Raw genomic sequence first — 26,564 nt, 5'->3', positions numbered from 1 at the left:
GTAACATTAAACATTAATGATTGTTGTTATATGCCTTCAAGTCGATTACGACTTATGGCAACTCTATAAATCAGTGACCTCCAAGAGCATCTGTCATGAACCACCCTGTTCAGATCTTGTAAGTTCAGGTCTGTGGCTTCCTTTATGGAATCAATCCATCTCTTGTTTGGCCTTCCTCTTTTTCTACTCCCCGCTGTTTTTCCCAGCATTACTGTCGTTTCTAATGAATCATGTCTTCTCATTATGTGTTCAAAGTAGGATAACCTCAGTTTCATCATTTTAGCTTCTAATAATAGTTCTGGTTTAATTTGTTCTAACACCCAATTATTTGTCTTTTTCGTGGTCCATGGTATCTGCAAAGCTCTCCTCCACCACCACATTTCAAATGTTGATTTTTCTCTTACCCGCTTTTTTCATTGTCCAACTTTCTCATCTATACATAGAGATCATCTATACTTTTATACATAGAGATCGGGAATACCATGGTCTGAATGATCCTGACTTTGGTGTTCAGTGATACATCTTTGCATTTGAGGACCTTTTCTAGTTCTCTCACAGCTGCTCTCCCCAGTCCTAGCCGCCTTCTGATTTCTTGACTATTGTCTCCAGTTTGGTTAATGACTGTGCCGAGGTATTGATAAGCCTTGACAAGTTCAATGTCCTCGTTGTCAGCTTTAAAGTTAAAGTTGTCAACATTAAAGTTAAAGAAGATATTTTCCCTCAATTTAGACACAAACTACTCCTTTCTACTATTGCAAACTACTGACAAAGCCTCCCCTACCATTCCATGACTATTACGTAGACATATCCCTCTACCACTGGATGACATTTAGTCAGAAGAAATGTCTGCTAGGAGAATACATGCACCTGACAAGGGGTCCCACACCTAAGTACCGACCTGCTGATCTCTCTTCTTCCTCGGAGCTTTCAACAAATGGATCTTCCCCTTCTTCCTGCCAGGAGATGAGGTCAGATCTGGGAAGTGGAAGCCCTTTTTAAAAGGACAGAAATAGAGAAATCATACATTTATTTAATTTGTTTATATTATTATTCCATTTATATTCCACCCTTCCTCCCAGCAGGAGCCCAGGGCGGCAAACAGAAACGCTAAGAACACTTTAAAATAATAAAAAGGCCTTAAAATACATTAAAACAAAACAACGTTAAAAGCTTTAAAAACATTTTTTTTTTTTTAAAAAAAGGGTTAAAAACATATTATTAAAGAAAGCATATTAAAAGCAATTTTAACACAGCCACAGACTGGGATAGGTCTCAACTTAAACGGCTTGTTGAAAGAGGAACGTCTTCAAAAGGTGCCGAAAAGATAGCAGAGATGGCGCCTGCCTAATATTTAAGGGGAGGGAATTCCAAAGTGAAGGTGCCACAGCACTAAAGGTCCGCATCCTATGTTGTGCAGAACGGACCTCCTGATAAGATGGTATCTGCAGGAGGCCCTCACCTGCAGAACGCAGTGATCGACAGGGTATGTAAGGGGTAAGATGGTCTTTCAGGTATCCTGACACGTAAGAACATAGGAAGAGTCCTGAAACTTAAATATAGTCCAGCACTGTATTCTTCCAGCCAGATGCCCACGGGAAGCCCACAAGCAGGACCTGAGTGCAACTGCACTCTCACTTGCGATTCCCAACATACTGCCTCCAACAGTGGAGGGAGAAGAACATTGCCACTGTGGCCAGTAGCCATACATAGCAATATGCCTCGTGACTTTATCTAACCCTTTTATAAAGCTCTCCAAGTTGGTGGCCATCACAACATCTTGTACAGGAGGTGCCCTCCAACATCCCAGCCTCAAGCCATCTAAAAGCAGCTATATAACAGGGCCACCAGGTAAGGGATGGCGAGACCCCACAATCCTGCCAGTGCAAAATAGAGGATGCGAGTGTTTTACCATGCCTTTTAGGGCTTTACGATTTTATATAGGTCACTCTGTAGGCTCCAGGTGGAATAATGACTATTGTTCTAAAACTCTATCCCAGGAACCAGCCATCAATGTCGTTAAGAACATCCCCCCAGTGCACTGATACTGACAGAGAACAGCAGCAGTTCCTGATTTCAGTATCCCTGGCTGTGGTCTTTGCTCCTCTTGCTACCATCCTTCATCATCTGAAGGTCTCCTATATCCTCCCAGCTGGAGCCCAGGGCAGCAATACTATGGAATATGTAGGGCAGATCCCATGCCTGAATTGACTTTTGCAGGAAGGGCATCCCAGGAAATGTCTTAGAAACGGAGGAATTTGTAATAAAGAAACCCTATTTTTACCCGGATCCCCGGTACGAGGGTGATGTTTTGCTGTTGTTACAGTGCTGCCAAATCTTCCTGTGGCTCTTATCTGCCAGAGAGGGGGCTGCCTATTTTCATGACTTGTAGGTCTTTTTTAATGAATGTGCTTAATGTATTTATGTTTTTAAAGATGTTGTCAGTCACTTGGATACCTCTGTATAACAAGCGATGAACAAGTCTTGCAATTATTGTTTTTATTTATTTAATTAATTAAATTTATATCCCACCCTTCCCCCCAGACGGAGCCCAGGGTGGCAAACAAAACGCTAAAAACACTCTAAAACGTCTAAAAACAAAAGACTTTAAAACATATTAAAACAAAACGTCTTTAGAAAAAGGCTTTAAAAACATCTTAAAAAGTAATTCCAGCACAGACGCAGACTGGGATAAGGTCTCTACTTAAAAGGCTTGTTGAAAGAGGAAGGTCTTCTGTAGGCGCCAAAAAAGATAACAGAGATGGCGCCTGTCTAATATTTAAGGGGAGGGAATTCCACAGGGTAGGTGCCGCCACACTAAAGGTCCATTTCCTATGTTGTGCAGAACGGACTTTCCGATGAGATTATATCTGCTGGAGACCCTCATTATTTATATCCCACCTTTCCTCCCAAACAAATGGAAAAAATAAAAAGCTCTAAAAAAATTCCAATAGATGGAGACTGTATTCGATGATGATGATGATGGATAGATAAACAGAGCCATTGTGGTATAGTGGTTAGAGCATAAGACTGGGAACTTGGGCGACCAGGATTCAAATCCCCACTCTGCCATGAAACTCACTGGTTGACTTTTGAGTCAGTCACTGTCTCTCAGCCTAACCTACCGCACAGGATTGTTGTGAGGATAAAATGGGGAGGGGGGGCAGGACCACAGACACCACTTGAGCTCCCTGGAGGATGCACAAGATATAAATGTAATAAATAACAAGGGGTTCAGAACTCTGCTCCTGCCTGGAAGGGTGAGTTTGCCTGAGCGTCACCGGCAAGCCCTATGACCATGAACCAGGCACCTCCTGGCTAAATCCAGCAGCTTAGTCTCCTCTGTGCAAACCACCCTACGCCAGCCTGGTGCCCTCCGGATGTTCTGGACAACTCAACACAGCTGCACTGGCTGTAGCTGATGGGAGTTTCCTGCCATGCTTTCTCCATATCATTTGCCAAAAGGTGAACATGTTCCTATTTTTAAAAAACATTTATTAAATTTCTCTCCTGCCCTTTTTCCCAGAGGAGCATGTTTCCTCCAAGATGTGACACACCAGTGATTTTATTTCATTTTTTTGCGTTTTTCTCTTGTAATAAAGCAAACAGACTGCTGTGCCACTCAGAAGACTAACCATTTTATTACACCTAAAGCTTTTGCAGACTGCAGTCCCCTCTTGTCAGATGCAGGAGACGTTATCCTGAGTTGCACATGCTCTGGGGTGGACAGAATTTAAATGGCGAGGTCAGAAGGAGACGAAATGCAGGCAAGTACAGACTGCTCGTTACGCTATTAAAAGTGGCCGTTCACACAAAAGAGGTTGTCGATAGCACAAACATCTCGGCATTGGTAAGCCAATGACCACAAACAATGCGCTAAAAATCCTTCGTCTCAGTTTAACCTGAAGCTGATACCGCTGAAGCAGTTGATGTGTTGTAATTCACCAGTTTTCCACGAAGACATGCAGGTATGCCTCGCATGCAGAAGGTTCCAGATTCAATCCCTAATGTTTCAAAGCATGGCTGGGAGAAACACCTGTCTGAAACCCTGGAGCAGCCTTTCCCAACCAGTGTGCCTCCAGATGTTGTTGGACCACAACTCTCATTAGCCTCAGCCAGCATTGCCAATGGCTGAGGCTGATGGGAGTTGTCCAACAACATCTGGAGGCACACTGGTTGGGAAAGGCTGCCCTAGAGAGCCAGCCGGAGCCACCAAGTAGACAATACTGAGCTTCCTATGTTCCTGTTGAAGTCTCTGAAGATCCTCTGCTCCAGAATGGTCAATGTAAGGTCACAGTAGGCTGACCATTATGACCTCACGCTGTTACTGCCTACTTGGAGGACAGTCACTGGCCATTGTGACCTCATCTTGATAGCGCCTGATCGAAGGAGGAGGAGTGGCCACTGTGAACTTGCATGGCAAATTGGTTAGAGTGTTGGATTATGGCCTGGGTGACCAGGGTTCATGAAGCTTAGCCATGAAACTCAGTAGGTGATCTTGGGCCAGTCACTGCCCCTCAGCAGAACCCACCTCATAGGGTTGTTGTGAGGATAAAATGGACAGGGGGGGGGAAACATATACGCCACCTTGAGCTTCTTGGAGGAAAGGTGGGATATAAACGCAATAATAAATACATAACTAATTTTGCTTGCCTAAAGAGAAGAGGCAAGACATCCTGCAGATGCTGCCTGCTTGAAAGAGTTGCCGTACTACAGTCGACGAAAGCTTACGCCGTACATTTTTGTTCATGTATTTATATACTTTAAAAAAAAAAACAGCAAGGCAGTGTAAATTTGGATAGTATCTAACGTTAGCCCTACTCAGAGTAGACACTGAAGTTTACATAACTGACTTAGGTTCATTAATTTCAGTAGGTCTGCTCTGAGTAGGACTTAGCTGGGTACAACCCTTGGTCTTTAAGGTACCACCAAAGAACTTGCCTCACCAACCAACCACCTTTCCTTTAAAACTAGATATACTGGGAATGTGACAGCTAGCAAAGCAGAAGGAAGTGCGGTTGAGAATTTATGGAATAAAACTGTTGAGTGGAGACCCTGATCAAGCGCTAGAAGGGGCTGTGGAGCTGTGGGCTGTGGAGAATTGAGACAGAACAGCGACAGGAGACGGAACGCCTGCGAGGCGCAGCGGGGATCCAGCAGTAGCCTGCAACACCACGGAGCAGCAGGAGAGTCTTATCTCACCACCCAGGCATCGTGGCATCGTCACACAGGGCTTGGCCAGCGAAACGCAGTGTTCGTTGTACAAGAAAGGGTGTTGCTAGCAGGAGAAAAGTGATTCCTTCCCTCGCTTAGAATGAAAGTTGTTCCTTACCAAGAGAGGCCAGATTCCCACAATTCCACAGTTCTCCGTGGCTTCCCTGGGCTGAGCCCTCTATCCGGGATGCAGCAGCGCCCAGTCGTCCTCCGTGGAAGGCCGTGAAGTGCACGGCCATCTCCTCAAAGGTCACTAGATCCTGAAAGAAGCAAGGAAGCTCTTAACGCCCGAGATGGATATTTTTAGGATCTACCCTATTATTGTGATGTAAGTTGTTTTAAATTGTTTTTAAGGATACATTTTTAAACTGTTGCAACCTGCCCTGGGATCTGAGGGTGAAGAGGGGGAGGTAATAAATTAAAATACTAATAACAGCAATTCTCCTTACAGGTAACAAAAAAATAAGGCAGGGAGGGTGAGCTGTCTCAGCAGGTCTCTTGCTGGACCCAGAGTTGAATCAATTGCACTCAAAGCCTTCTCAGCGAGCAGCTTTGCCAGACGGGAAAAGAGCCAGGTCTCCTTCAGACCCAGGGGGATGTGCCGAAGAGAAGGGCACCCAGGTTGCATTCCAATCCCCCCCCCAATATTCCAACCTGTACCTGTTCAGACTGCACACCGGTCGTTTCCAGTCCATCGCAAAGAGAAGTCCTGGGAGGAATCCCCAGGACCATTTTGCTATCTCTGAGCATCGTTTGATTTCCTGTAAGGAATGATATACCAGGGGTGGCTAACCTGCTCTTTGGCTCGAGGGCCGCACTGATGATCAGCCACCCCTCCAAGGGCCACATGCCAGTGGTGGCCATGGCCAGTATGTACACTGTCCATGTGCATGCACACCCCCCCCAAATACAGATTACACATGTACATAGGAAGCTGACTTATGCTGAGTCAGTCCACTGGTCCATGCAAAGCTCAACACTGTCCACACAGGCTGGCAGCAGCTCTTCAGATTTCAGAGTCCTCTCCCAGCCATACCTGGACATGTTGGGGATTACACCTTCTGCACTCAAAGCAGGTGCTCTAAGCCAGCGGCACCCAAAACCTTTTCCCCCCGTCTGTGAATATTTTCATGTCTTTTAAGGTGTGCGCTATAACCGAAACTCTTTCCACACACTGGAGATTTATGGGTCCTGAGAGTTGCGAGGAAAGCCCTGTTCCTCTCACAGAGCTGCAATTCCCAGAGTTCCCCTGGAAGAAGAGGGATTTGATTGTTGAGCAGCTATTAGCAATGGTAGCTCTGTGAGAGCAATGGTGGTCTCAGCCCCCCTTAACAAACTACAATTCCCAGGATTCTTTGGGGGAAGCCACGACTGTTTAAATTGATAGGAAATTCCATTAGTTCATCCAGAATGTTTTTTAAAAAAAACACTGGCTAACGTTGGGGTATATTTGGACCCCAATGAGATTTTCAATGGAAGGATGGGGTCACTTTGTACCCCAGAGGCCTCTGGGGCGTGGGAGAGGTTACCACAAGTGTGCTTGACACTACCAAAGCACAGTGAGCCAAAAAAACACTTATTCAGAGGAGGTAGAATTTTTCAATATACATCAGCCCCCTTCTCCATGCATATTGAGTAAATTGGAGTATTTTTGGACCTCAGTGGATTTCTGTTTGTTTTCAGAAGGACCCTGTAGGTCTAATCATGTGTAAAATAAAAAAATAAAAGGTAGAAATCTGCCCCAGGGCTTGTTGCTGGGGTGTTTTTTTTGTTTCCAGAAGGAAAACGGTAAGTGGTAACTGGGACCTTTGTGGTAATTCCATAAAGGAAGCCACAGAGCTGACCTTACAAGACCTGAACAGGGTGGTTCATCACAGATGCTCTTGGAGGTCGCCGATTCATAGGGTCGCCATAAGTCATAATCGACTTGAAGGCACATAACAACAACAGGCTGAAATTTGGGGACATTGTACAGGATAAAATTCATGGCACTGTCCTAGGAGGACACCCTTGTAGGCCTACTTATGTGTAAATTACACAATGAAAAGGGCACCTGGGACCGAAATGGGCCCCTTAAGATTGGACGAAGGTTAGATGTAAGACATGGATGGGGCCTCTGCCTGCTCTTCAGATCTCTCTCTCTCTCTCAAGGTCAGGCAGAGTGCTTCATCTCCCAATCAGATCGGGAGATAAAGCTGCAGCGGTTGATAGGCCCATTCTTGTGGGTTAGCTACCCCAGTTTTATAAGTTCAAAATGCCAGCCTGGATTTATGTAAATCCTGTTGAAACAAAACTCCCTTTTTAAAAAAGAAAGCTTGTTAGAAAGAGTAGAGAGAAGTGTCTCCAGTCGGCACTGGCTCCTCAAAGGGGACATAAATGCAGCCTCTTGATTCCCAACAGAGTTGAAATGTGTCCCATTATAGTCCTTACCCAGAGAAGCAGCAGCCCTGTCACCCTCTTGCACAATCCCCCTGTGCAACAGTCTCTTCATGGCGTCTGATGGAGCGACCTCTGCCTCTGGGAGATCAGTGGCCGCTTTGGGAAACATCCCCTCTGCCTGAAACAGGAGCGAGGAGCCCACACAATGAAATGGGGGAAGAGATATTAGGGAGGCAAAAGCCAAGGACAGCAATAAATCAAATAAATACATAAAATAATTAAATACTAAACCAAAATCATTTCTCAATTGCCTTGGAATTCGGGTTTCCATCTAAACTTATTCTACCTCCCAAATTCTGTAACACACACCCCAGCTGTGTCTTTGGCAAACGAACCCAGAAGAATCTGTGGATTGGGGCTGCTAATTCAACCCTGGCATTAGAGAGGGCATCTCAAACTTCCTCCTAAAGCAAAGCAGGAAGGGAAGAATGAGGAGAGTGCAGCTGGCTGAAGAGGGATCCCTTCGGTCCTTCCCTGGAACTTCATAAACTCACTAAGTTCACAACTAAGAACTTGAACACGTGTTTGTTTATTTCCTCCTCCCTCCCAAATCCGTCTTCCTTTCGTGTTGTGTCTTCTTAGATTTTAAACCTGAGGGTAAGGCCTATCCTTCTTTGTTTTCTTTCTTTAAAAGATTGGTAAGCAGTTCTGCGAGCCTGTTTTTGGCTGAAGAGCAGGACAATATATATATATATTAAACACCCTTTCAAGTGTCCTGTGATCTCCCAAGAAGGCCCTGTTCCATACACTCTGAGCCACTACACTGTTGGGGAGGGGAGGGATTGGGAAATTTGCCTGACCCATAAGAACGGACCATGCTATTGCTGAATTCAGAGCCAGTGTGGTGTAGTGGTCAGAGTGTGGGGCTAGGATCTGGGAGACCAGGGTTCAAATCCCCACTCAGCCATGAAGCTCACTGGGTGACCTTGGGGGCCAGTCACTGCCTCTCAGTCTAACTCTAAACCTACCTCACCAGGTTGTTGCGGGGATTAAATGAGGAGCAGGGAGAGCCACATACGCCACCTTGAGCTCGCTAGAGAAAAGGTGGGATATAAATGCAATAAAATAAATAAATCCTTTCCATGGAAGACGACCTGGAAAAGATAGGCTGCTGGTGGGGGCATTTAGGAGGCCATCCCCACACATTCTCAGTCCCCTGGAACTCCCAGGGGGAAGCACTCACCTGCTGCTCTGCCTGCTTCTCATCCTCTGCCTGGCTCAGGAGGAAACCTTCAGCCAGGGTCACTGCCTGGGAAGTGGTCTTTGGCCCACATTCCCTGACCCAGCTCGCCATCTCCGGGGGCAGGACAGCCAAGAACTGCTCCAGGATCACCAGGTCCAGAAGCTGAGACTTTGTGTGCCTTTCTGGCTTCAGCCACTGACGGCAAAGGTTGTGGAGCTGGCTACAAACCTCTCGGGGGCCTTCGGCCTCCCGGTAGCAGAACTCCCTGAAACGCTGACGCTGAACGTCCAAGTTGGCATTGCCCTCATCCAGGATCTTCTGCACTCTTCTTTCCCAGAATTCCTCGCTGCTCCCAGCCTGGAGGACATGGGGGCTTTTACCAGCCTCAGGGCCGTCCGAGTCTCGCTCTTCCACCTTTGACCTTTGATCCAGCTCAGCCTCCAACAAGACCCGAAGGATCTCCTTGCTCTGCTGCCAATTTCTTGCTTGAGGCGAGGGCTGCCTGAATTTGGGGCCAGGAGGAGACGGCGAGGAGGAGGACATCTTGCCCAAAGGCCCTTCAGTGGGCAAATGTCACCCGCCCCAAAGCAGGAAGAGTCTCTGCGAGAAGCACTGGTGGACTCTGAGTAACCACCGTGGGCTGGTCCCTCCAAAGAAAGCTGATGAGAGCCCCAAGACTCAGAGAGGACTAGCAACCTGGGCGAGGAGGAGACATCAACAATGACATCTTGCAAAGGTCCCCAGTCCTTTGCTGTGCAAATAACACACACTCCAACTGGGAAGAGGCTCTGAAAGAAGCACTCAAGGGTTCTGGTCAGCCACCGAGGCTGGTCCCTGCCAGAAAAGCAGATAAGAAGCCCAAGACTCAAAGAGGACTAGAAAGTTGGGGTTGGGTTGCACAGACCCACATTCAGACAAAATGAATGGTCCACATTCAGACAAGATGACAGAGTGTCTCTGGTTACTACAGCAACCCAAATAACTCGCCTCCTCCAGGACACACCCTCTGCTTGAACCCCATGTCTGCTTCACACATCCCAAACCTCTGCCAGATCCCTTTTACTTTTCCAAACCCTACGCTACAAGCTTAAAGCGGCTGGATGTGACATAAGAACCACATTCAAAAATCGGCAAAAAAACCCCACCCCATAATAATAACAATACAGAGAACCAAATTCATGATGGGCCCTCCCTCCTCCCTCCACCCCCCCTCCAAAAAAAAGGTTCTGGCTTACCAGAGGGAAGGAAAGAAAGAGTCTCCAAGATGTGGGCACCCCGGGAGACCCTCAGATGTCATGACATAGTTTATTTATATACCTTTTTTTCTGACCCCCAAAGCAGCAAATACCGTATTAATAAAAAATACGACCGAAGTGCAACAGGTACAGATGGGCCAGGTGCACAGCCCACCTCTTTGGGGGGGCAAAAAGGGGGGAGATCTCACCTGTCTTTTCCTACCCACCATCTGGGCCCACCCAAGCACCCCCACTTTCAGCCCCTGCCATTTCCTTGCACTCCAACCCACTTTGCACTCCAACCCACTTTGCACTGGGCTGTTCTCCTTGGGGAGGAGGAACGGGGCTGGGGGGGTTAGTTTTGAAGGGAGCAATCTGTTGATCCTGCAAATCCTGGGCTCTTTGGATGTAATGCAAGGCTCAGAAAAGGCCCACTCTCTTCGGGGTGAGGAGAAGAAACCTTAGCCACTTTATCTCCCCCATCACAACCACCAGCAGCAACTACATATTGGCCCCATTCCCTGGGGGGGGAGTGGCCCCATTCCCTGGGAGAGGAGGTTTCCCTCTCCCCTCCCCTCCCCCCTCCCCCCTCCCCCCTCCCCCCTCTCCCCTCCCCTTCCCCCTCTCCCTCTCCCCCTCATCACAACGCCCTTTGCATTCACCCGATCCCTTGGGTGGGGTGCTGATGGCCCTTTGATTTCATGCACGCCCCCCCCAAACACACCCTTCTTTTCCACTTTGCATAATCACACCCCTCGCCCCCCCCCCACCGCTTGCACTCCGGTCCCTGAGACTCCCCTGCACCCCCAATGCACTTTGCACTCACCCGGTCCCTTGGAGGTAAGGGAAGGGGGGTGCCGAGGCTGAAGATGGATGGGAGAGCGGGGGGGGGCAGGAAGCGGGAGCCTCAGTGCCTGTCTAGGCATCAGGACTCTCTCCCTTTAACCCTCAGGTGGATTTTCTGAGCACTCACAGCTGACTCCTCGTCGCCCCCCCCCCAAATATTTTCATCTGGCTAGGATTTGGGCACTTCCCCCACCCCATAATAATCTATGCAGCGAGGCAGCCGCAGCAATCTGTGCACAGCAGCAGGGGGTTTGAAGAGCTGCTTTGCTCTCCAGCACACACCCAGGAATGTGCAAGGCATTCATTTATTTGATCTGCTGAGCTCCTCCAAGGAAAAGGTTAAACTGGTTGGGTCTGCCATCCTAGGGAAGGGTCTCAGTGGAAGAAAGGGGTGTGTGTTTGGGGGGGGGGCTGGAAGGGGTGCTTGTGCAATCCGTTTCCTGTCCACCCCCAGCAAATTCGGGGGGAGGGTCCCTACATTCATCATCAGAGAGAGGAGGAATCACCTGGTGGTGAGTCCCAGGCTTTTAAAGGTCTGATGCTGTCTTCTGATTGACAACAACCATTCTTTGAGTGCACGTTTCAGAGTTTTATACTGCTTTGTAGCTTTATTATTGGGCTTGTAAACTTGCCCCAGAAAACATGTTGAAGGGTGGGGGCGGGAGGGGGAGTGGAAGTCCTTCTAAATAAATGAAGAGGGTTCAGGAGCAAAAGCCCTCCCTTTTTTTTCTTCAAGATGGGCATCTCGGGGGGGGGGACACCCTACAGCCAGATAAGGAGGCGTATAGGCTTGTTTGGTTATTTTGACAAAAATCAATACTCTGCTTAATCAGAACATCAGTGTATAGTTCAGCCATAATTTTGTGTTGGATTTTGGTAAAAAAAAAATTAAATTGTTTAATAGAATTTATATATCAAAGCTCTCTAAGCAATATATATATATAATATTCATTTTAAAACAGCTATAAGATGAACAGCTTAAAAAAAAACCCAAGTTGACGCAAAATTTATCAGCATATAAATAAAGCTGACAGTTTTAAAATAAATGTGCATGACGCAATGGCACGCCTGGGTAGGCTTGTTGTCTAAACAAAATTTTTCAGCAGGTGTTGAAAGAGATATGGGGAAAGTGCTCACCGAATGTCAATGGGCAGAGAGTTCCAAAGAGAAGACGCTGCCATACTGAAGGATCGATTCCTTGCAGGTGCAGAATGGACATGATGTGGCACTTATAAAAGTGCCAATCCTGCAGATTGAATCAGCTGAGTGGGCACATATGGGGTGAGTCAGTCCTCCAAATAAATTGGTACAGAGCTGTTGAGGGCTTAATATGATGATGATGATGCACTCTATGTGGGGCTGACCTTGAGGTTGGTCTGGAAGCTGCAGCTAGTGTAAAATGTGGCAGTGCAACTGCTCACTGGGGCAGGGTATCGCTGCTGAAAGAATTGCACTGGCTGCCCATTAGCTATCGGGCCAAGTTCAAGGTTCTGGTTTTGGTGTGCAAAGCCCTATACAGCTTGGGACCAGAATACCTGAAAGATCATCTTATTCCTTTTAAACCCAGTGCACTCTGCAGGTGAGGTCCTCCTGCAGATACTATCTTATCAGGAGGTCTCTTCCACACAACATAGGATGTGGACTTTTAGTGTTGTGGCACCTCCCCTTTGGAATTCCCTCCCCTTAAATATTAGGCAGGCGCCATCTCTATTATCTTTTTGGCACCTACTGAAAACCTTCCTCTTTCAACAAGCCTTTTAAGTAGAGATCTTACCCCAGTCTGCATCTGTGTTGGAATTGCTTTTTAAGATGTTTTAAATCTGCTTTAAAAAAAATAAAAATAAAAGATGTTTTAATATGTTTTCAAAGATGTTTTATTTTAATATGTTTTAAAGTCTTTTGCTTTTAAGATGTTTTAGAGTGCTTTTAGTCTTGTCTGCTGCCCTGGGCTCCTTCTGGGAGGAAGTGGGGTGATATAAATTTAATTAGTAAATAAAATTTAAAACAATTACCTGCCCTTGACCAGCAGGTCCCAGGGCAGATTACAACAGTTTCTTGAATCTGACCCAGTGACAAATTGGCAACCAGTGCAGATCTCTGAGCCAAAGTGTTATATGCAGGCAGAGTTTCATTCTCATCATGCTTTTCTATCTCCCTCCGGCAGCAGAAGAGGCGCCACTGTCAGCTTCTGGGTCCTTTCCTCTGTGTGGTGAAGTGAGAAAACGCCACTATGCAGCCAACCCAGGTAAGGTATAAGTTTATACTGATATGTGTGTGTAAATATATATATATTGCTTCCCTTAAAAAAAAAGGCCTGAAGTAATTTAGAACCAAAGTTTTAAAAAATACAATGATTGAATCACAGTAACATATTTAAAAATAGATTTAACAATACAATGTGGCATATCATTTGTGCTACCCAATTGCCTGGGGAAACTTGTTTTGCCTGGTGCCGAAAAGATGACAAGGTTGGCGCCAGGCAGGGATCCTTGGGGAGAGCATTCCATACTCAATAGTATAAGGCAGGGATGGTTACATGATTCCTCTTTCAGAGGCTGAAAGAGACCTCTTTCTCCTTCCCTTCGCTTCTAAGAACATAAGAGGAGCCCTATAGCTGGATCAGACCAAAGGCCCATCTAGTCCATCACCTTGTTCTCAGCAGTGGCCAACCAGGTATGCCCCAAAGCAGGATTTGAACCAGAGCTTGGAAAAGTTACTTTTTTTAAACTACAACTCCCATCAGCCCCAGCCAGCATGGCCACTGGATTGGGCTGGTGGGAGTTGTAGTTCAAAAAAGTAACTTTTCCAAGCTCTGATCTGAACACATCAGCACTCTCTCCACTTGTGATTTCCAGCAACTGGCATTCAGAAGCATACTGTCTCCAACAGTGGAGGTAAAACATATCCACCATGGACCTCCAAAATTGGAGGGATAGCCATTCTATAGCTGGAAGGTGTCAGTTGAAAGTCATGTGTGAATTCTACTCTTTTGCTAACATGAACCTTTTTAGTCACAGCAAATCCCACCCTATCTTCTCCTTTTGGAAGGAGAATGGTTTCTAACTCCATGTGGATAAGAAATGGGGCTGGACCTCTCCAGGCACAGAGCAGCAGGGGCTGGGAATGTAGCTGTTACTAGAATTACATGTGAAGATAAATCCAAACAAGGGCAAGTGAAATCATCTCTTGGTCTCTCTCTTGAGGGAGGCTCAGAGGATAATGACAGTTGTGGCTTCCCATTTGTGGAAAGCTCTCCCCAGTGAGGTCCACCTGGTACCATCACTGACATCACTTTTTGCCAACAGGTGAAAAATTACCTTTCCCCCCAGGCTTTTGAAGGACTAGGATGCTGCTGATTCTGGCTTGCTGTTAGCTGTGCCGCTGATCTTTTCTGCTGCTCTTATTGGGGGTCGCTTTGTGTATTTTTTACAAATTGCATGTGCTTTGTGTAAGGCCACATTCACACCATGGATTTATTCCACTGTTGTCGCACTTTAAATATTCATGGCTTCCCCCAAAGAATCCTGGGAAGCGTAGTTTGTGAAGGATGCTGAGCATTGTGAGGAGACCCCTATTCTCCTCACAGAGCTAAAATTTTCAGAGTGGTTTAACAGTTAGTGCCTCTTCTGGTGAATGTAGCTCTCCGAGGGGAATTGGGATCTACGCACAACTCAGCACCATTCAACAGCTATGCTTCCCAGGATTCTTTGGGGGAAGCCATGACTGTTTAAAGTGGAATAACGTATGGCGCAGTGGTTAGAGTGTTGGACTACGGCCTGGGAGACCAGGGTTCAAATCCCCACACAGCCATGAAGCTCACTAGGTGGCCTTGGGCCAGTCACTGCCTCTCAGCCTCAGAGGAAGGCAATGGGAAACCCCCTCTGAATACCGCTTACCATGAAAACCCTATTCATAGGGTCGCCCATAAGTCGGAATTGACTTGAAGGCAGTCCATTTCCATTTTTTTCACTACTAGAAAAAACGTACTGGTGTGAATGTGACCTAAATGTATATTTATGATAATGAATTTTTATTTACTCTTACTAAATGTATATTCTGCCCTTCCTCCCAGAAGGAGCCCAAGGTTCTTTAACATATTGTCAGTGCTTGGAGACCTTTTGTGTAACAAGCAACTAACAAGCTTGATAAATAGTAATAATAATAATAAATAACTGTTTTATAATGCTTTTTTGTTGCATTTTCCCACCCTGGGATGATGATGATGATGATGATAAATGTTTTTATTAGACCTAATAAAGAAATAGTTTTCTTTTGAGGGTCTCAAAACTTTTCCCCTGAGCAGATGTGAAACAGGAGGGGGGCTTGTATTGTTCTTGATCAGGGCCTGGTTGAATCTCCAGTTAGTAGTATCTGAATATCTTTGCAGGCAGAGGAGATTAGTTCCTGCCTAATACAAAAGTCTGAGGCCTGTTGGGACACCGGAAGAGCAGCCAATGTCCCAAGATCCAGTACGACAAAGAAGCATTGGGAAAGAAAAAACTCTCTGAAGTGATCCGTCCAAATCTGTTTCAGGCAGGAATTAGAATGTGGGAAATACTTATGGGATCACAAAGCAAAGGCTTTTTTTTTTAATTGCTCCTCATAATGATACTGGGTTATAGTCAATGAAGTCTTATGCAGAGTAGACCCATTGAAGATAGATAACATACATTCGTCTGAGTAGGACTAATATCAACTATGGCCCACAATATTAAAAACAGTTTAAAGCAAATTACAGTCACAAGAATGGGTCCTAAAATCTCTCAGGCTTCAAAAGCAAGGGTAAAGTGGCACGTGTTCTGTATACACATAATGGTTACCTGCCCTTTTTCAATATTATTTATTTATTCATTTCATTTATATCCCAGCTTTCCTCTGAGGTGCTCAAGGTGGTGTACATGTTTCTCTCCGTTCCCCATGTTATCCTCACAACAACCCTGTGAGGCAGGTGAGAATGAGAGAGAGCAGCTGACCAAGGTCACCCAGTGAGCTTCATCATGGCTAAGTGGCGATTTGAACCCAGATCTCAGTCCAACCACTACCAGCCTTTCCCAATCTTTGGGTCCCCAGATGTTGCTGGACTACAATTCCCAAAATTCCTGACCATTGGTCATGCTGGCTGGAGCTGATGGGAGTTGTAGTCCAACAACGTCTGGATACCCAGAGGTTGGGAAAGGCTGCACTATGCCATGTTGGCTCTCTTTTGTATGTGAGATGCAATATGCCCTCTTTTTATTTCAGGTCCCCGTGTCCTTTGAGGAGGTGGCTGTACATTTCACCAAGGAGGAGTGGGCCTTGCTGGGTCCAGGCCAAAGGGTTCTGTACAGGGAAGTCATGCTGGAGAATTATGGCGAAATAGCCTTTCTCGGTAAGAAACCCTTTGCCCCTGATTTATAGACGTGGAGCAAGAGAAGCTGTTGAAATCTCAACTCCCACGAGTCCTGGCCGACACGGTCAATGGTCATGGATGATATTGGGAGTTGTAGCTATGAGAGAACTAGAAAAGGTCCTCAAATGCAAAGATGTATCACTGAACACTAGAGTCAGGGTCATTCAGACCATGGTATTCCCGATCTCTATGTATGGATGTGAAAGTTGGACAGTGAAAAAAGGGGATAAGAGAAAAATCAACTCATTGGAAATGTGGTGTTGGAGGAGACCTTTGCGCATACCATGGACTGCGAAAAAGACAAATAATTGGGTGTTAGAACAAATTAAACCAGAACTGTCACTAGAAGCCAAAATGATGAAACTGAGGTTATCATACTTTGGACACATAATGAAAAGACATGATTTGGCTTAGGGCGGTATATAAATTAAATAAAATAAAATAAATAAATAAATTCAGTGGAAAAGACAATAATGCTGGGAAAAACAGAAGGAAGTAGAAAAAGAGGAAGACCAAACAAGAGATGGATTGATCCCATAAAGGAAGCCACAGAGCTGAACTTACAAGATCAGAACAGGGTGGTTCACGACAGATGCTCTTGGAGGTCGCTGATTCATAGGGTCACCATGAGTCATAATCGAAGGCACATAACAACAAAGCCCAGCAACATCTGGAGAGCCAAAGGGTCATAGAAACTAGTCAGACCATTGGCCCACATACCTCAGTATTATCTACACTGACTGGCTGTGGCTCTCCAAGGTTTCATGCAGGGTGTCTCCCCCAGGGCTATCAGGAGGTGCCATTGGGACTGAGCCTCCCTGCATGCGAAGCAAAAGCTCCACCACTGAGTTAACAGCCCTTCCCTTGGATTCCACTTCACCATTTCCCCCCGGAGTCTCAATTCAAGCTGGGTAAATAGCGGTCACCAGATGGATAATGCCAAATCCACAATAAGTTCTCCACCTCTGACTGTTACTTGGTTATTTTAAAATATCTTATGCATCCTCCATTTGTCTTAGGGCAACTGAGTGCCCTCCAGATGTTTTAAACTACAGCTCCCATCAGCCCTAGCCATCTCGAGATGATGATGAGAGCACCGCCATGCTGGCTGGGGCTGATGGGAGTTGTGGTCCAAAACACCTGCAGAGTACCAGTTCGGGTCAGGGGAGGGGAGGAACAGAGATGGGCTAGTCTGGAGTCCCTGAAATGCAGAACGAACAGTGACGATTCTCTTGGGTTTTTCCCTTGAAGACGGGCCTCTGATTCCTCGGCCTCGCCTTATCTCCTGGCTGGAAGAAGAGGAAATGGAATTGGTCCAGGAGAAACAGGCAGGTAGGTGGTTGCATTCTGGGGTTGCCCAAGTTGGTTGGTCGGTTTCCAGGGCCCCGTCTGATCTGACTCGGAACTCCAGGAGATGCAAGACCTTGGCGTCTCCTGCAAAACATCTCTGGCGGTTCCACCCATTTGATTCCCTGCGGTCAGTCTCTTTGGAGAGACTTTGTGTTGTCCTCAAGAGGTTCCCTCTCTCAAGGATTGTCCGCACTGTGACCTCACCAAGCCCTGCCTTGTGAATGTTTGGTTTCAGATGTATAAGAACGTAGGAGGAGCCCAGCTGGTGAATGAGATCAAAGGCCCAACATAGTCCAGCATCCTGTTCTTACAGTGGCCAGCCCGGTGCCCCAAAGGAAAACCCGCAAACAGGACTTGAGCGCAACAGCAACACTCTCCCAGCGAGTGATTCCCAGCAGCTGGTGCTGGTATTCAGAGGCATACTGCCCTGACTCTGGTGGGAGAACATAGGCATCATGACAAGTAGCCACTGATAGTCTGATCCTCCATGAATTTGTCTAACTCTGTGTTAAAGCTGTCCATCATGCTAAGGGCCCAGCAATCCAATTTCTAGGTTTAAAGTGACAGAGTGCACAAGAAGAATCTAGGGGAAGGGGGTGATTTTTTCTCCAATCCTTTGTAGGAGCCAAAGCAAGCTCATTAATGCCTGAGCAGATTCTGCCCAGATTAAACTGAGCTTGAGTGGAAAAGGAGAGAGCCAGTGTGGCGTAGTGGTTAGAGTGTTGGACTACGACCTGGGAGACCAGGGTTGGAATCCCCACACAGCCATGAAGCTCACTGGGTGACCTTGGATGAGTCACTGCCTCTCAGCCTCAGAGGACGGCAACGGTAAACCCCCTCTGAATACTGCTTACCATGAAAACCTTATTCATAGGGTCGCCATAAGTCAAGATTGACTTGAAGGCAGTCCGTTTGCATTTGAATGGAAAAGGGGGAGACTAAGATTGCAGTGCAGAACTCCAGGTAGGAGGGAGAGGGAGAGAAAGGGGTGCAGGTCTGGGGGGGGGGAGTGAGCGTAAAGCCTTTCACCCTCCCACATCAGGTCTCTCTTCCACAATACTGAGATTACAAGGTGTGGAAGTCGATGGACAAATGTAGTGTGACCTCCCAAGGAAGTGACGTAAGGACTGAGTGGGGACTTGAACCTGGGGCTCCCCAGTACTTTCGATTTAACTAATAACTTTTTCAGACTGGAACCCTGGGCTCTCCCTGCTTTTAATTAACAATATTATGATAATGTTATTTGTTATTTAATTTAATTTTTGTAAATTATATTGTATTTTTATTGTATTTTATACCTGTATTTATTTTTCTTTGTAAGCCTCCTCGAGGGCCTTTGGCCGAAAGGCGGGGTATAAATAAAATTTAATAATAATAATAATAATTTAAAAACATGCATTCTGCCACCCTGGTTTGTTTGTGTGGGGTTTTTTTTGTCACCCTCGCAGGCACTGGAAAAACATTGGCAGCATGTTCCAGATCCTCTCTTCTCTGTGGAGAAGTAGAAAGAGCTGCAGTGCTCTCAGTTCAGGTAAGGAAGGGACCTGAGGCACTAAAGCGGTACCGTGCCACTTTAAACAGTCGTGGCTTTTCCTCAAAGAATCCTGGGAACTCTCATTTTTTTAGGGTGCTGAGTATTGTTAGGAGACCCCCATTCCCCTCACAGAGCAACAATTCCCAGAGTTCCTTGGGAAGAGGGATTGACTGTTAAACCACTCCGGGGGGGGGCATGCAGGGGCTGGCCTGAGCATTTCCATCTTTATTTGGAGGCCCAGAGGAAGAGACTCTCTTTTTTTAGCTTCACGTGTGTTGCCGCAATGTCGAGGTTGCCCACGCAGAGGATTTGGTGCTGCCTTTTGAGTTTCACAGGGACTTTCCTTCAGTCTCTGTGTTCAGTACCAAATTAGGAAAGTGTTTGTGTCTGGGCCATTGCAAAAAAAAACAACCCGAAAAGGCAACACCTGTTTCAGACACTAATTGGACTTCATGTGTCACTTGGAAGGCAGAGAACAAAAGTAAAGATTTGCTGCTCTGTGATTTTGGACGGGTCTTTCTAATAAGTACTTTTTCAGTATTTTTTAGTAAGTCTTTCTAATAAATACTTTCTAAGTGTTTTTAATAATCCCTGCTTGGATTATTATTATTATTATTGTTATCATCATGATCATCATCATTGCTGTTATTGCTACAGCGTCTGTATGATTACCTTTATCGCTGATGAAGAGAGAGTTCCTTTTCTGTTTTTTCAGGCCTTAGTATCCTTTGAGGAGGTGGCTATTCATTTCACCCGGGAGGAGTGGGCTCTGCTGGATCCAGACCAACAAGCTCTGTACAAAAAAGTCATGCTGGAGAATTATGGGGAAGTGGCTTCCCTGGGTAAGGATTCTTCTCTTCCTTGCTTGAACTCGCTGAAAGGGTTGAATCCCTGTCACGCTCATTATTTATCAGTATGGACATTTCCTTACTTCTTATTACATTTATACCCCACCTTTCCTCCAAGAAACTCAAGGTGGCATTTATTTGCTTATAGCAGCCTCAGCTGGGCAAGCAGCTGACGCCGGGGGGAACGTTCCGGGTCCATCCTGGTCTTTCTCTGCCACGTTCCTGTTTTGTCTTGCCTGCCTTCCAATTTGTCTTCTGGGTGAGATGGGGTTAGGCAGCAGAGAGTGCAGCTTGGAGTTACTTTTGCTGTCATAAATAACAGTGGCTTTTTTTGTTTCATTATCCTATGAAGAAGGACCTCTGATGCCTGAATCTGACCTCCTCTCCTGGCTTGAAGGAAAGATCTTTACCCAAGACAGATTGGCAGGTAGGTCTTTAGATAAGCTGCGAGACTATGAATTGCCTTGACAGGAGTGGGTTGGGGTGGGGGCTCATGCATTCAGAAGAGAGTGGCCTTTTAAGGCTCTGACCTCTACTTGCGCTTCATTTCTTTTTCCTAGGTGTAGAACTTTACATTTATCCCTGTTAAATTTCATTCTGCTGTTCTCAGCCCAATGCTCCACCTATCAAGATCCCCTTGAATTTTCTTTGTCTTCCAAGGTATTAGCTACTCCTCCCAATTTTGTATCATCTGCAAATTTGATAAGCATTCCCTGTACCTCCTCATCCAAGTCATTAATAAAAATGTTGAAGAGCACTGGACCCGGGACCGAGCCCTGCGGTACCCCACTCATTACCTTCCCCTAGTTTGAGAAGGAACCATTGATAAGCACTCTTTGAGCACAATTCTGTAGCCAGCTGCAGAGCCACTTTGATAGTTGTTCCATTTAGCCCACATTCAGCTAGCTTGCTAATCAGAATATCATGGGGCACTTTGTCAAAAGCTTTGCTGAAGTTGAGATATATTATGTCCACAGCATTACCACAGTCTACCAGGGAGGTTACCCGATCAAAAACTGAGATGACATTAGTCTGGCAGGATTTATTCTTGATAAATCCATGTTGGCTTCTAGTAATCACTGCTGTCTCAGTGTAATCACTGTTTTCAAGGTGCTTACAGATCAACCACTTTATAATATGCTCCAAAATGTTCCCAGGGATTGATGTCAGGCTGACTGGTCTGTGGTTCCCAGGTTGCTCCCTTTTGCCCTTTTTGAAGATAGGGACAACCTTTGCCCTCCTCCAGTCATCCAGCACTTCACCCATCCTCCACGATTTTGCAAAAATAATAGACACCGGTTCTGAGAGTTCTTCAGCCAGTTCCATACTCTAGGATACTCGGACCCTGCCGATTTGAACTGGCATATATGAGGCTTATTGATCCACTGTGTTTCAGACCCTACTGGTCCTCCTTCAGGGAAATTCGAAGAATGGTGATTCAAAATTCAGAGTTAGCCTATCTGAATTTTGAATGGCTGTTTTCTGAGTTTCCTTGAAGAGAGACAAGTAGGTTCCAGAACACTTTCATCAGACCCAGATAGTAGCAGCTGCACCTTGCCCTGTTTCTGAATCTACTGACTAGCAGTTTTGGCTCCTGGAGAGGCAGATTGGGGCTGCTTTAAAGGGATAGTCATTGTAAAAGCTGTTCTGCCTGTGGCAATGCCTGGCAGATCTTCACAGTCCCCTGTGTGGTCAGGGAAGTCATGAAATGCTGAGCTGCAGCAAGTGAGGGACCACAGCATGGGTACTGAACCTCCCCATCCTAGTCAGCCTGGGGGAATCCCAACACCATCCTATTGACAGGGATCAGACAGGAAAACAGTTGGGCAGCAGGGTAAATGGTGCACCAACACAATCTCAGTCCTGTCTCAGTGAAACTATTCCCATACTGTGATAAATTGTCCAGTGATTGTCCAACAATAGGTTACTGTGACTCCATTTTTCTACCCACTGGATCCTCCCTTCTGTTCCACACTGAAATTTTGTGGGCATAATTGAATCAAATTGACACCGCCATCCCCTCCATCAAATTGACACCACCGTCTCCTTGTCACACATGCCAAGTCAACATGTTCATCCAGGATCAAAGATGCCTTGCCAGTTACTGATCTGACACCCAGCTCCTGAAATGTGGGGTAGATCGGTGGCCAAGGGAGACACTCAGTGGCTTGTCACTACAGGCTCTGGCAGTATCTCCAGCTTCCAGTTCTGGTCAGACCCAGGTCTCCTAGCTACTGACAGTCTGGCAAAACAGTATTCTCAAATCAATCCACAGACTTTAATTTGCAGCAAGATTTACCTCCACATCAAGGAGACATCTTTGAAGGCATCTCCAGTCAGATCTGGCTTTTATATTCTGGCACTCTCCACAGCACATGGTTTGGTTTGTTCCCTGATGTTAGTTTCTTCTTTGCACTCATGTTTGGTTTCTCTCTTTTTTTTTTAACCAGGGGATACATGGGAGACAGCAAATGATAGTGACGCACATCACATTTCGGAGAACAGTGAAATATACTTGGTTGTGGAAGAGGATGTTGGGAATAAAGATGGAATGAAGAGGCAGGAGGGAAACCAAAGAAATAAAGAGGAGAATAAATCCATTCCTTGTCCTGATGTTGACTTCTGTGAAATCTCAATCCATCAAAACAAACACAAAGGAGACATGCAAGAGTGCCCAGCATGTGTAAAAAGGTTTGCTTGTAAATCAATCATTGGTAACCATTGGAAAACCCAAACAGAGAAACCATATGAATGTCTGGAGTGTGGGAAAAGCTTCACTCACAGCTCAATACTTACTTCACATCAAAGAATCCACACAGGGGAGAAACCATTTAAATGCCCAGAGTGTGGAAAGACCTTCAGTCAGAGCTCAAGCCTTACTTTACATCAAAGAACTCACACAGGGGAGAAACCATATAAATGCCTGGAGTGTGGAAAAAGCTTCACCCACAGAGGACACCTTACTTCCCACCATATATCTCACACAGGAGAGAAACCATATAAATGCCTGGAGTGTGGGAAGAGCTTTAGTCAAAGTGGAACACTTAAAATACATCAAAGGATCCACACAGGTGAGAAACCGTATGAATGTCTTGAGTGTGGAAAGAACTTCAGTTACAGCTCAAGCCTTACTTTCCATGAAAGGACCCACACAGGAGAGAAACCATATGAATGCCTGGAATGTGGAAAGAGCTTTGCCCACAGGGCACACCTTACTTCCCACCGCATATCTCACACACAGGAGAAACCATTTCAATGCCTGATGTGTGGAAAGAGCTTCAATCAGAGGACAAATCTTACTACTCACCAGAAAATTCACACAGAGGAGAAACCATTTCAATGCCTGGAGTGTGGAAAATGCTTCAGTCAGAGATCACACCTTATCTCCCATCAGAGAAACCATACAGGGGAAAAACCATTTAAATGTCTGGAGTGTGGAAAGAGCTTTAGTCAGAGGAGAAATCTTACCTCCCATCAAATAATCCACACAGAGGAGAAACCCTTTAAGTGTCTGGAGTGTGGAAAGCGCTTCAAGCGGAGTGGAGACCTTGCTTCACATCAAAGAAATCACACAGGAGAAAAACCATATACGTGCATAGTGTGTGGAAAGAGCTTCAGGCAGAGGTCAACCCTTACTTCACATCAAAGAATCCACACAGGAGAGAAACCATATGAATGCCTGGAGTGTGGAAAGTGCTTCAGGCAGAGTGGAGACCTTACTTCACATCAAAGAAACCACACAGGGGAGAAACCATATAAATGCATAGGATGTGGAAAGAGCTTCAGGAAGAGCTCAAATCTTACGTCACATCAAAAAACTCATACAGGGAAGAACTGTGTAAAAGTCTTGTGCATGGAAACAGCTTCAGTGTGAATGGTAGCCTTACTTCACAACAGATAACCCATAAAGAGCATAAGACATTGAAATGCCTGGAATGTGGAAAAAGCTTTTGTGTGAACAGTTGTCTTACTTTACATCAAAGAACTCGCACGGGGGGAGGAACCATATGAATGTCCGCGTGTGGAAAGTGATTCGGTGTGAGCGGTAGCTTTATTTTACTTCAGGGGTTCCACACTGGTCCACGAGCTTAGTTCAGGTGGTCCATGGCATGTTTCTGGATTTGTGGTCAAAGATGGGAGACGGCTCATCCATTGCACAAAATATCCATATTGATCTTTAAATGCATTTCTGTTGCTGCATTTATTTCTTACAATGTTTTATTGTGTTACCGTTTGAATTCTATGGAAATAAGAAATTTATCAGAAATAAAAGAAGTAATCAAAATGTAGTTTAAAATCATGAAGCCTCTAGCACCCCAAACTGCAATTGCTACAACAGGCAGGAAAAAGATCATTAACCCCTCAGTGGATTTCAAGTGGTCTGCAGAGGACAAAGTTTGGGTAGCACTGCTTTTCATCAACGAGCTCACAAAGAGGACAAACCATTTAAATGTGTGGAAAGAGTTTCCATGCCTTACTTCACATCAAGGAATCCACACAGGAGAAACTGTATGAATCTTTGGAGTGTGGAAAGAGCTTCTGAGCGGTAGCCTTACTTTACATCAAAGAGCCCACAAAGAGGAGAAACCATTTAAATGCCTGGAGTGTGGAAAGAGCTTTTGTGTGGGTAGTAACCTTGCTTCACATCACAGGACCCACATGGGAGAAACCATTTAAATGCCTGGAGTGTGGAAAGAGCTTCAGGCAAAGGGCTATACTTGCTTCACATTACAGAAACCACACACAGGATAAACCATAGAAGATGGAGAAACCATAGAGTCTGGAAAGAGCTTCATCTGGATACATGTACTTCATATCATAGAACCCACACGGGAGAAACTATTTAAATGCCTGGAGTGTGGAAAGAGCTTCAGGCGAAGGGCTATAGTTGCTTCACATTACAGAAACCACACACAGGATAAACCATAGAAGATGGAGAAACCATAGAGTCTGGAAAGAGCTTCATCTGGATACATGTACTTCATATCATAGAACCCACACGGGAGAAACTATTTAAATGCCTGGAGTGTGGAAAGAGCTTCAGGCGAAGGGCTATAGTTGCTTCACATTACAGAAACCACACACAGGATAAACCATAGAAGATGGAGAAACCATAGAGTCTGGAAAGAGCTTCTTCTGGATACATGTACTTCATATCATAGAACCCACACAGGAGAAACTATTTAAATGCCTGGAGTGTGGAAAGAGCTTCAGCTGAAGGCACATGTTTGCTGCACATCTCAGAAGCCATTCAGAGGAGAAACCATAGAGATGTGTCGAAAGAGCTTGACCAAGAGCCTGAAGCTTATGTCCTGTGTGGAAAGAGCTTTAGCCCGAGTGAACACCTTACTTTACATCAAAGGAATCGTGCTGAAAAGAAGCTATCATCAAATCTTCCTTTCAGTGAACAGAGGAGAAACCTATTAATGTTACTAAACATCAGAGAAGTCGCAAGAAGAGAAACCTTAGAAAAGCTCTGTCTGTGGCTAAAGCTCCTGTGGTAAACATTTTTATGATTATGCTTTTCAATCTATATGTACTTGTGCTACTGGAGAATCAGTATTCCCCATAGTAGAGGGTAGTGTGAATACACTGTATCTTGCTCCCAGGAACAGAGTAGTGAGTATGTGACAGAGAATGTATTGGTTATAAATGTTTTCTGTAAAGCATGGTTTACAAAAAAACGGCAACAAAAACAACAGCAAATACTCTCTAAACAGAAAACCAAACCATGCAATTGAAGTGAGCATTGACAAACTGGGCCACTGTGGAAAGGAGTTTATAACCTAAACAACAGACAAGAAAATATCACTGCCCCTGCTACAGCCATCGCTGCCCTCTTTGTTCTGCCCTGAAATGCCTGTGAAGTTTGAACTCATTCACGACGGTCAGCAGGAACAAGAGCAACTCTAAGTTTGGGGGGGGACTTGAGCAAAGAGTCCTGTGGTTGTGGTGGAAATGTTTCAAGCAGATTGCTATTTTTTTAAAAAAAAATCCAATGTTTATAAGATGATTACAGGAAGTCCTTCACAACCTTTAGTCGTCCATACCAGTGTGGCAGCTAAGAATTTATTTTTCATTCTTTGGTTTAGTTATTTTAGAATTCTTAGAGGGTTAGGTTGACCCAATACTTGTGGGATGGGGGTGGGAAGGAATATATTTGGCTAAATGGTACAGGCTAGTTTATTGGCATTTCTCACAGAAGTTCACGTAATATGCTTTAGCCGTTGTCTTTATTGCTTTTCATACAGTCTCACACTTTAGCTATTTTAGCATTAATCATTTTATACATGTTATTCATCTATTCACACATTTGATTTCCGAGCTTATATACTTCTGCCATTTATATGCTATGATTTTAATAAATATCTCAAATTCATTTTAATTATAACCTGACACTCCTACAAATGTCTGGTTGCAGTCTCCTTTATCTCACTGGATTAAAAACAAATCCTAGGATTGTAATCAGCTATTTTTTACTCACGGTATACCCACTGAAATTCCTTTCTTTCTTTTACCCCTCCCCTGT

At 45.3% G+C, this 26,564-nt stretch overlaps 1 protein-coding gene and 1 pseudogene across 6 annotated transcripts; one reads left to right on the top strand and one right to left on the bottom strand.

The window, feature by feature from the left end:
- Window positions 1-11,229, bottom strand: part of LOC133381567 (zinc finger protein 678-like) — an 18,893-nt pseudogene extending 7,664 nt beyond the window's left edge.
- On the top strand, window positions 10,997-26,564 carry LOC133381591 (zinc finger protein 436-like). Of its 6 annotated transcripts, none has more exons than XM_061620906.1 (9): window positions 10,997-11,020; window positions 12,021-12,195; window positions 13,082-13,159; window positions 16,156-16,282; window positions 17,555-17,635; window positions 19,102-19,184; window positions 19,903-20,029; window positions 20,388-20,462; window positions 22,486-26,564. In XM_061620906.1, the coding sequence occupies exons 3-9, from the start codon at window positions 13,145-13,147 to the stop codon at window positions 23,907-23,909; spliced, it is 1,932 nt and encodes a 643-aa protein (XP_061476890.1). In that variant the 5' UTR covers window positions 10,997-11,020; window positions 12,021-12,195; window positions 13,082-13,144; the 3' UTR covers window positions 23,910-26,564. The 6 variants fall into 6 exon arrangements, with proteins under 6 accessions (XP_061476890.1, XP_061476886.1, XP_061476887.1 ...); XM_061620902.1 differs by having other exon boundaries at window positions 11,010-11,252; XM_061620903.1 differs by having other exon boundaries at window positions 11,010-11,252; window positions 13,079-13,159.

The sequence above is a fragment of the Rhineura floridana genome, chromosome 3 (genome assembly GCF_030035675.1).
Source record: "Rhineura floridana isolate rRhiFlo1 chromosome 3, rRhiFlo1.hap2, whole genome shotgun sequence".
NCBI lineage: Eukaryota > Metazoa > Chordata > Lepidosauria > Squamata > Rhineuridae > Rhineura > Rhineura floridana.
The sequence above is the reverse complement of the archived record's forward strand: the minus strand, read 5'-3'. Positions and strand labels throughout refer to the sequence as shown.

Bases quoted from the DNA above. Each gene is read 5' to 3' on its own strand.
- LOC133381591 (XM_061620906.1), top strand. The intron at 16,283-17,554 runs GTAAGAAACCCT...TTTCCCTTGAAG, and splicing joins TGGCGAAATAGCCTTTCTCG to ACGGGCCTCTGATTCCTCGG. The intron at 20,463-22,485 runs GTAGGTCTTTAG...TTTTTTAACCAG, and splicing joins TACCCAAGACAGATTGGCAG to GGGATACATGGGAGACAGCA.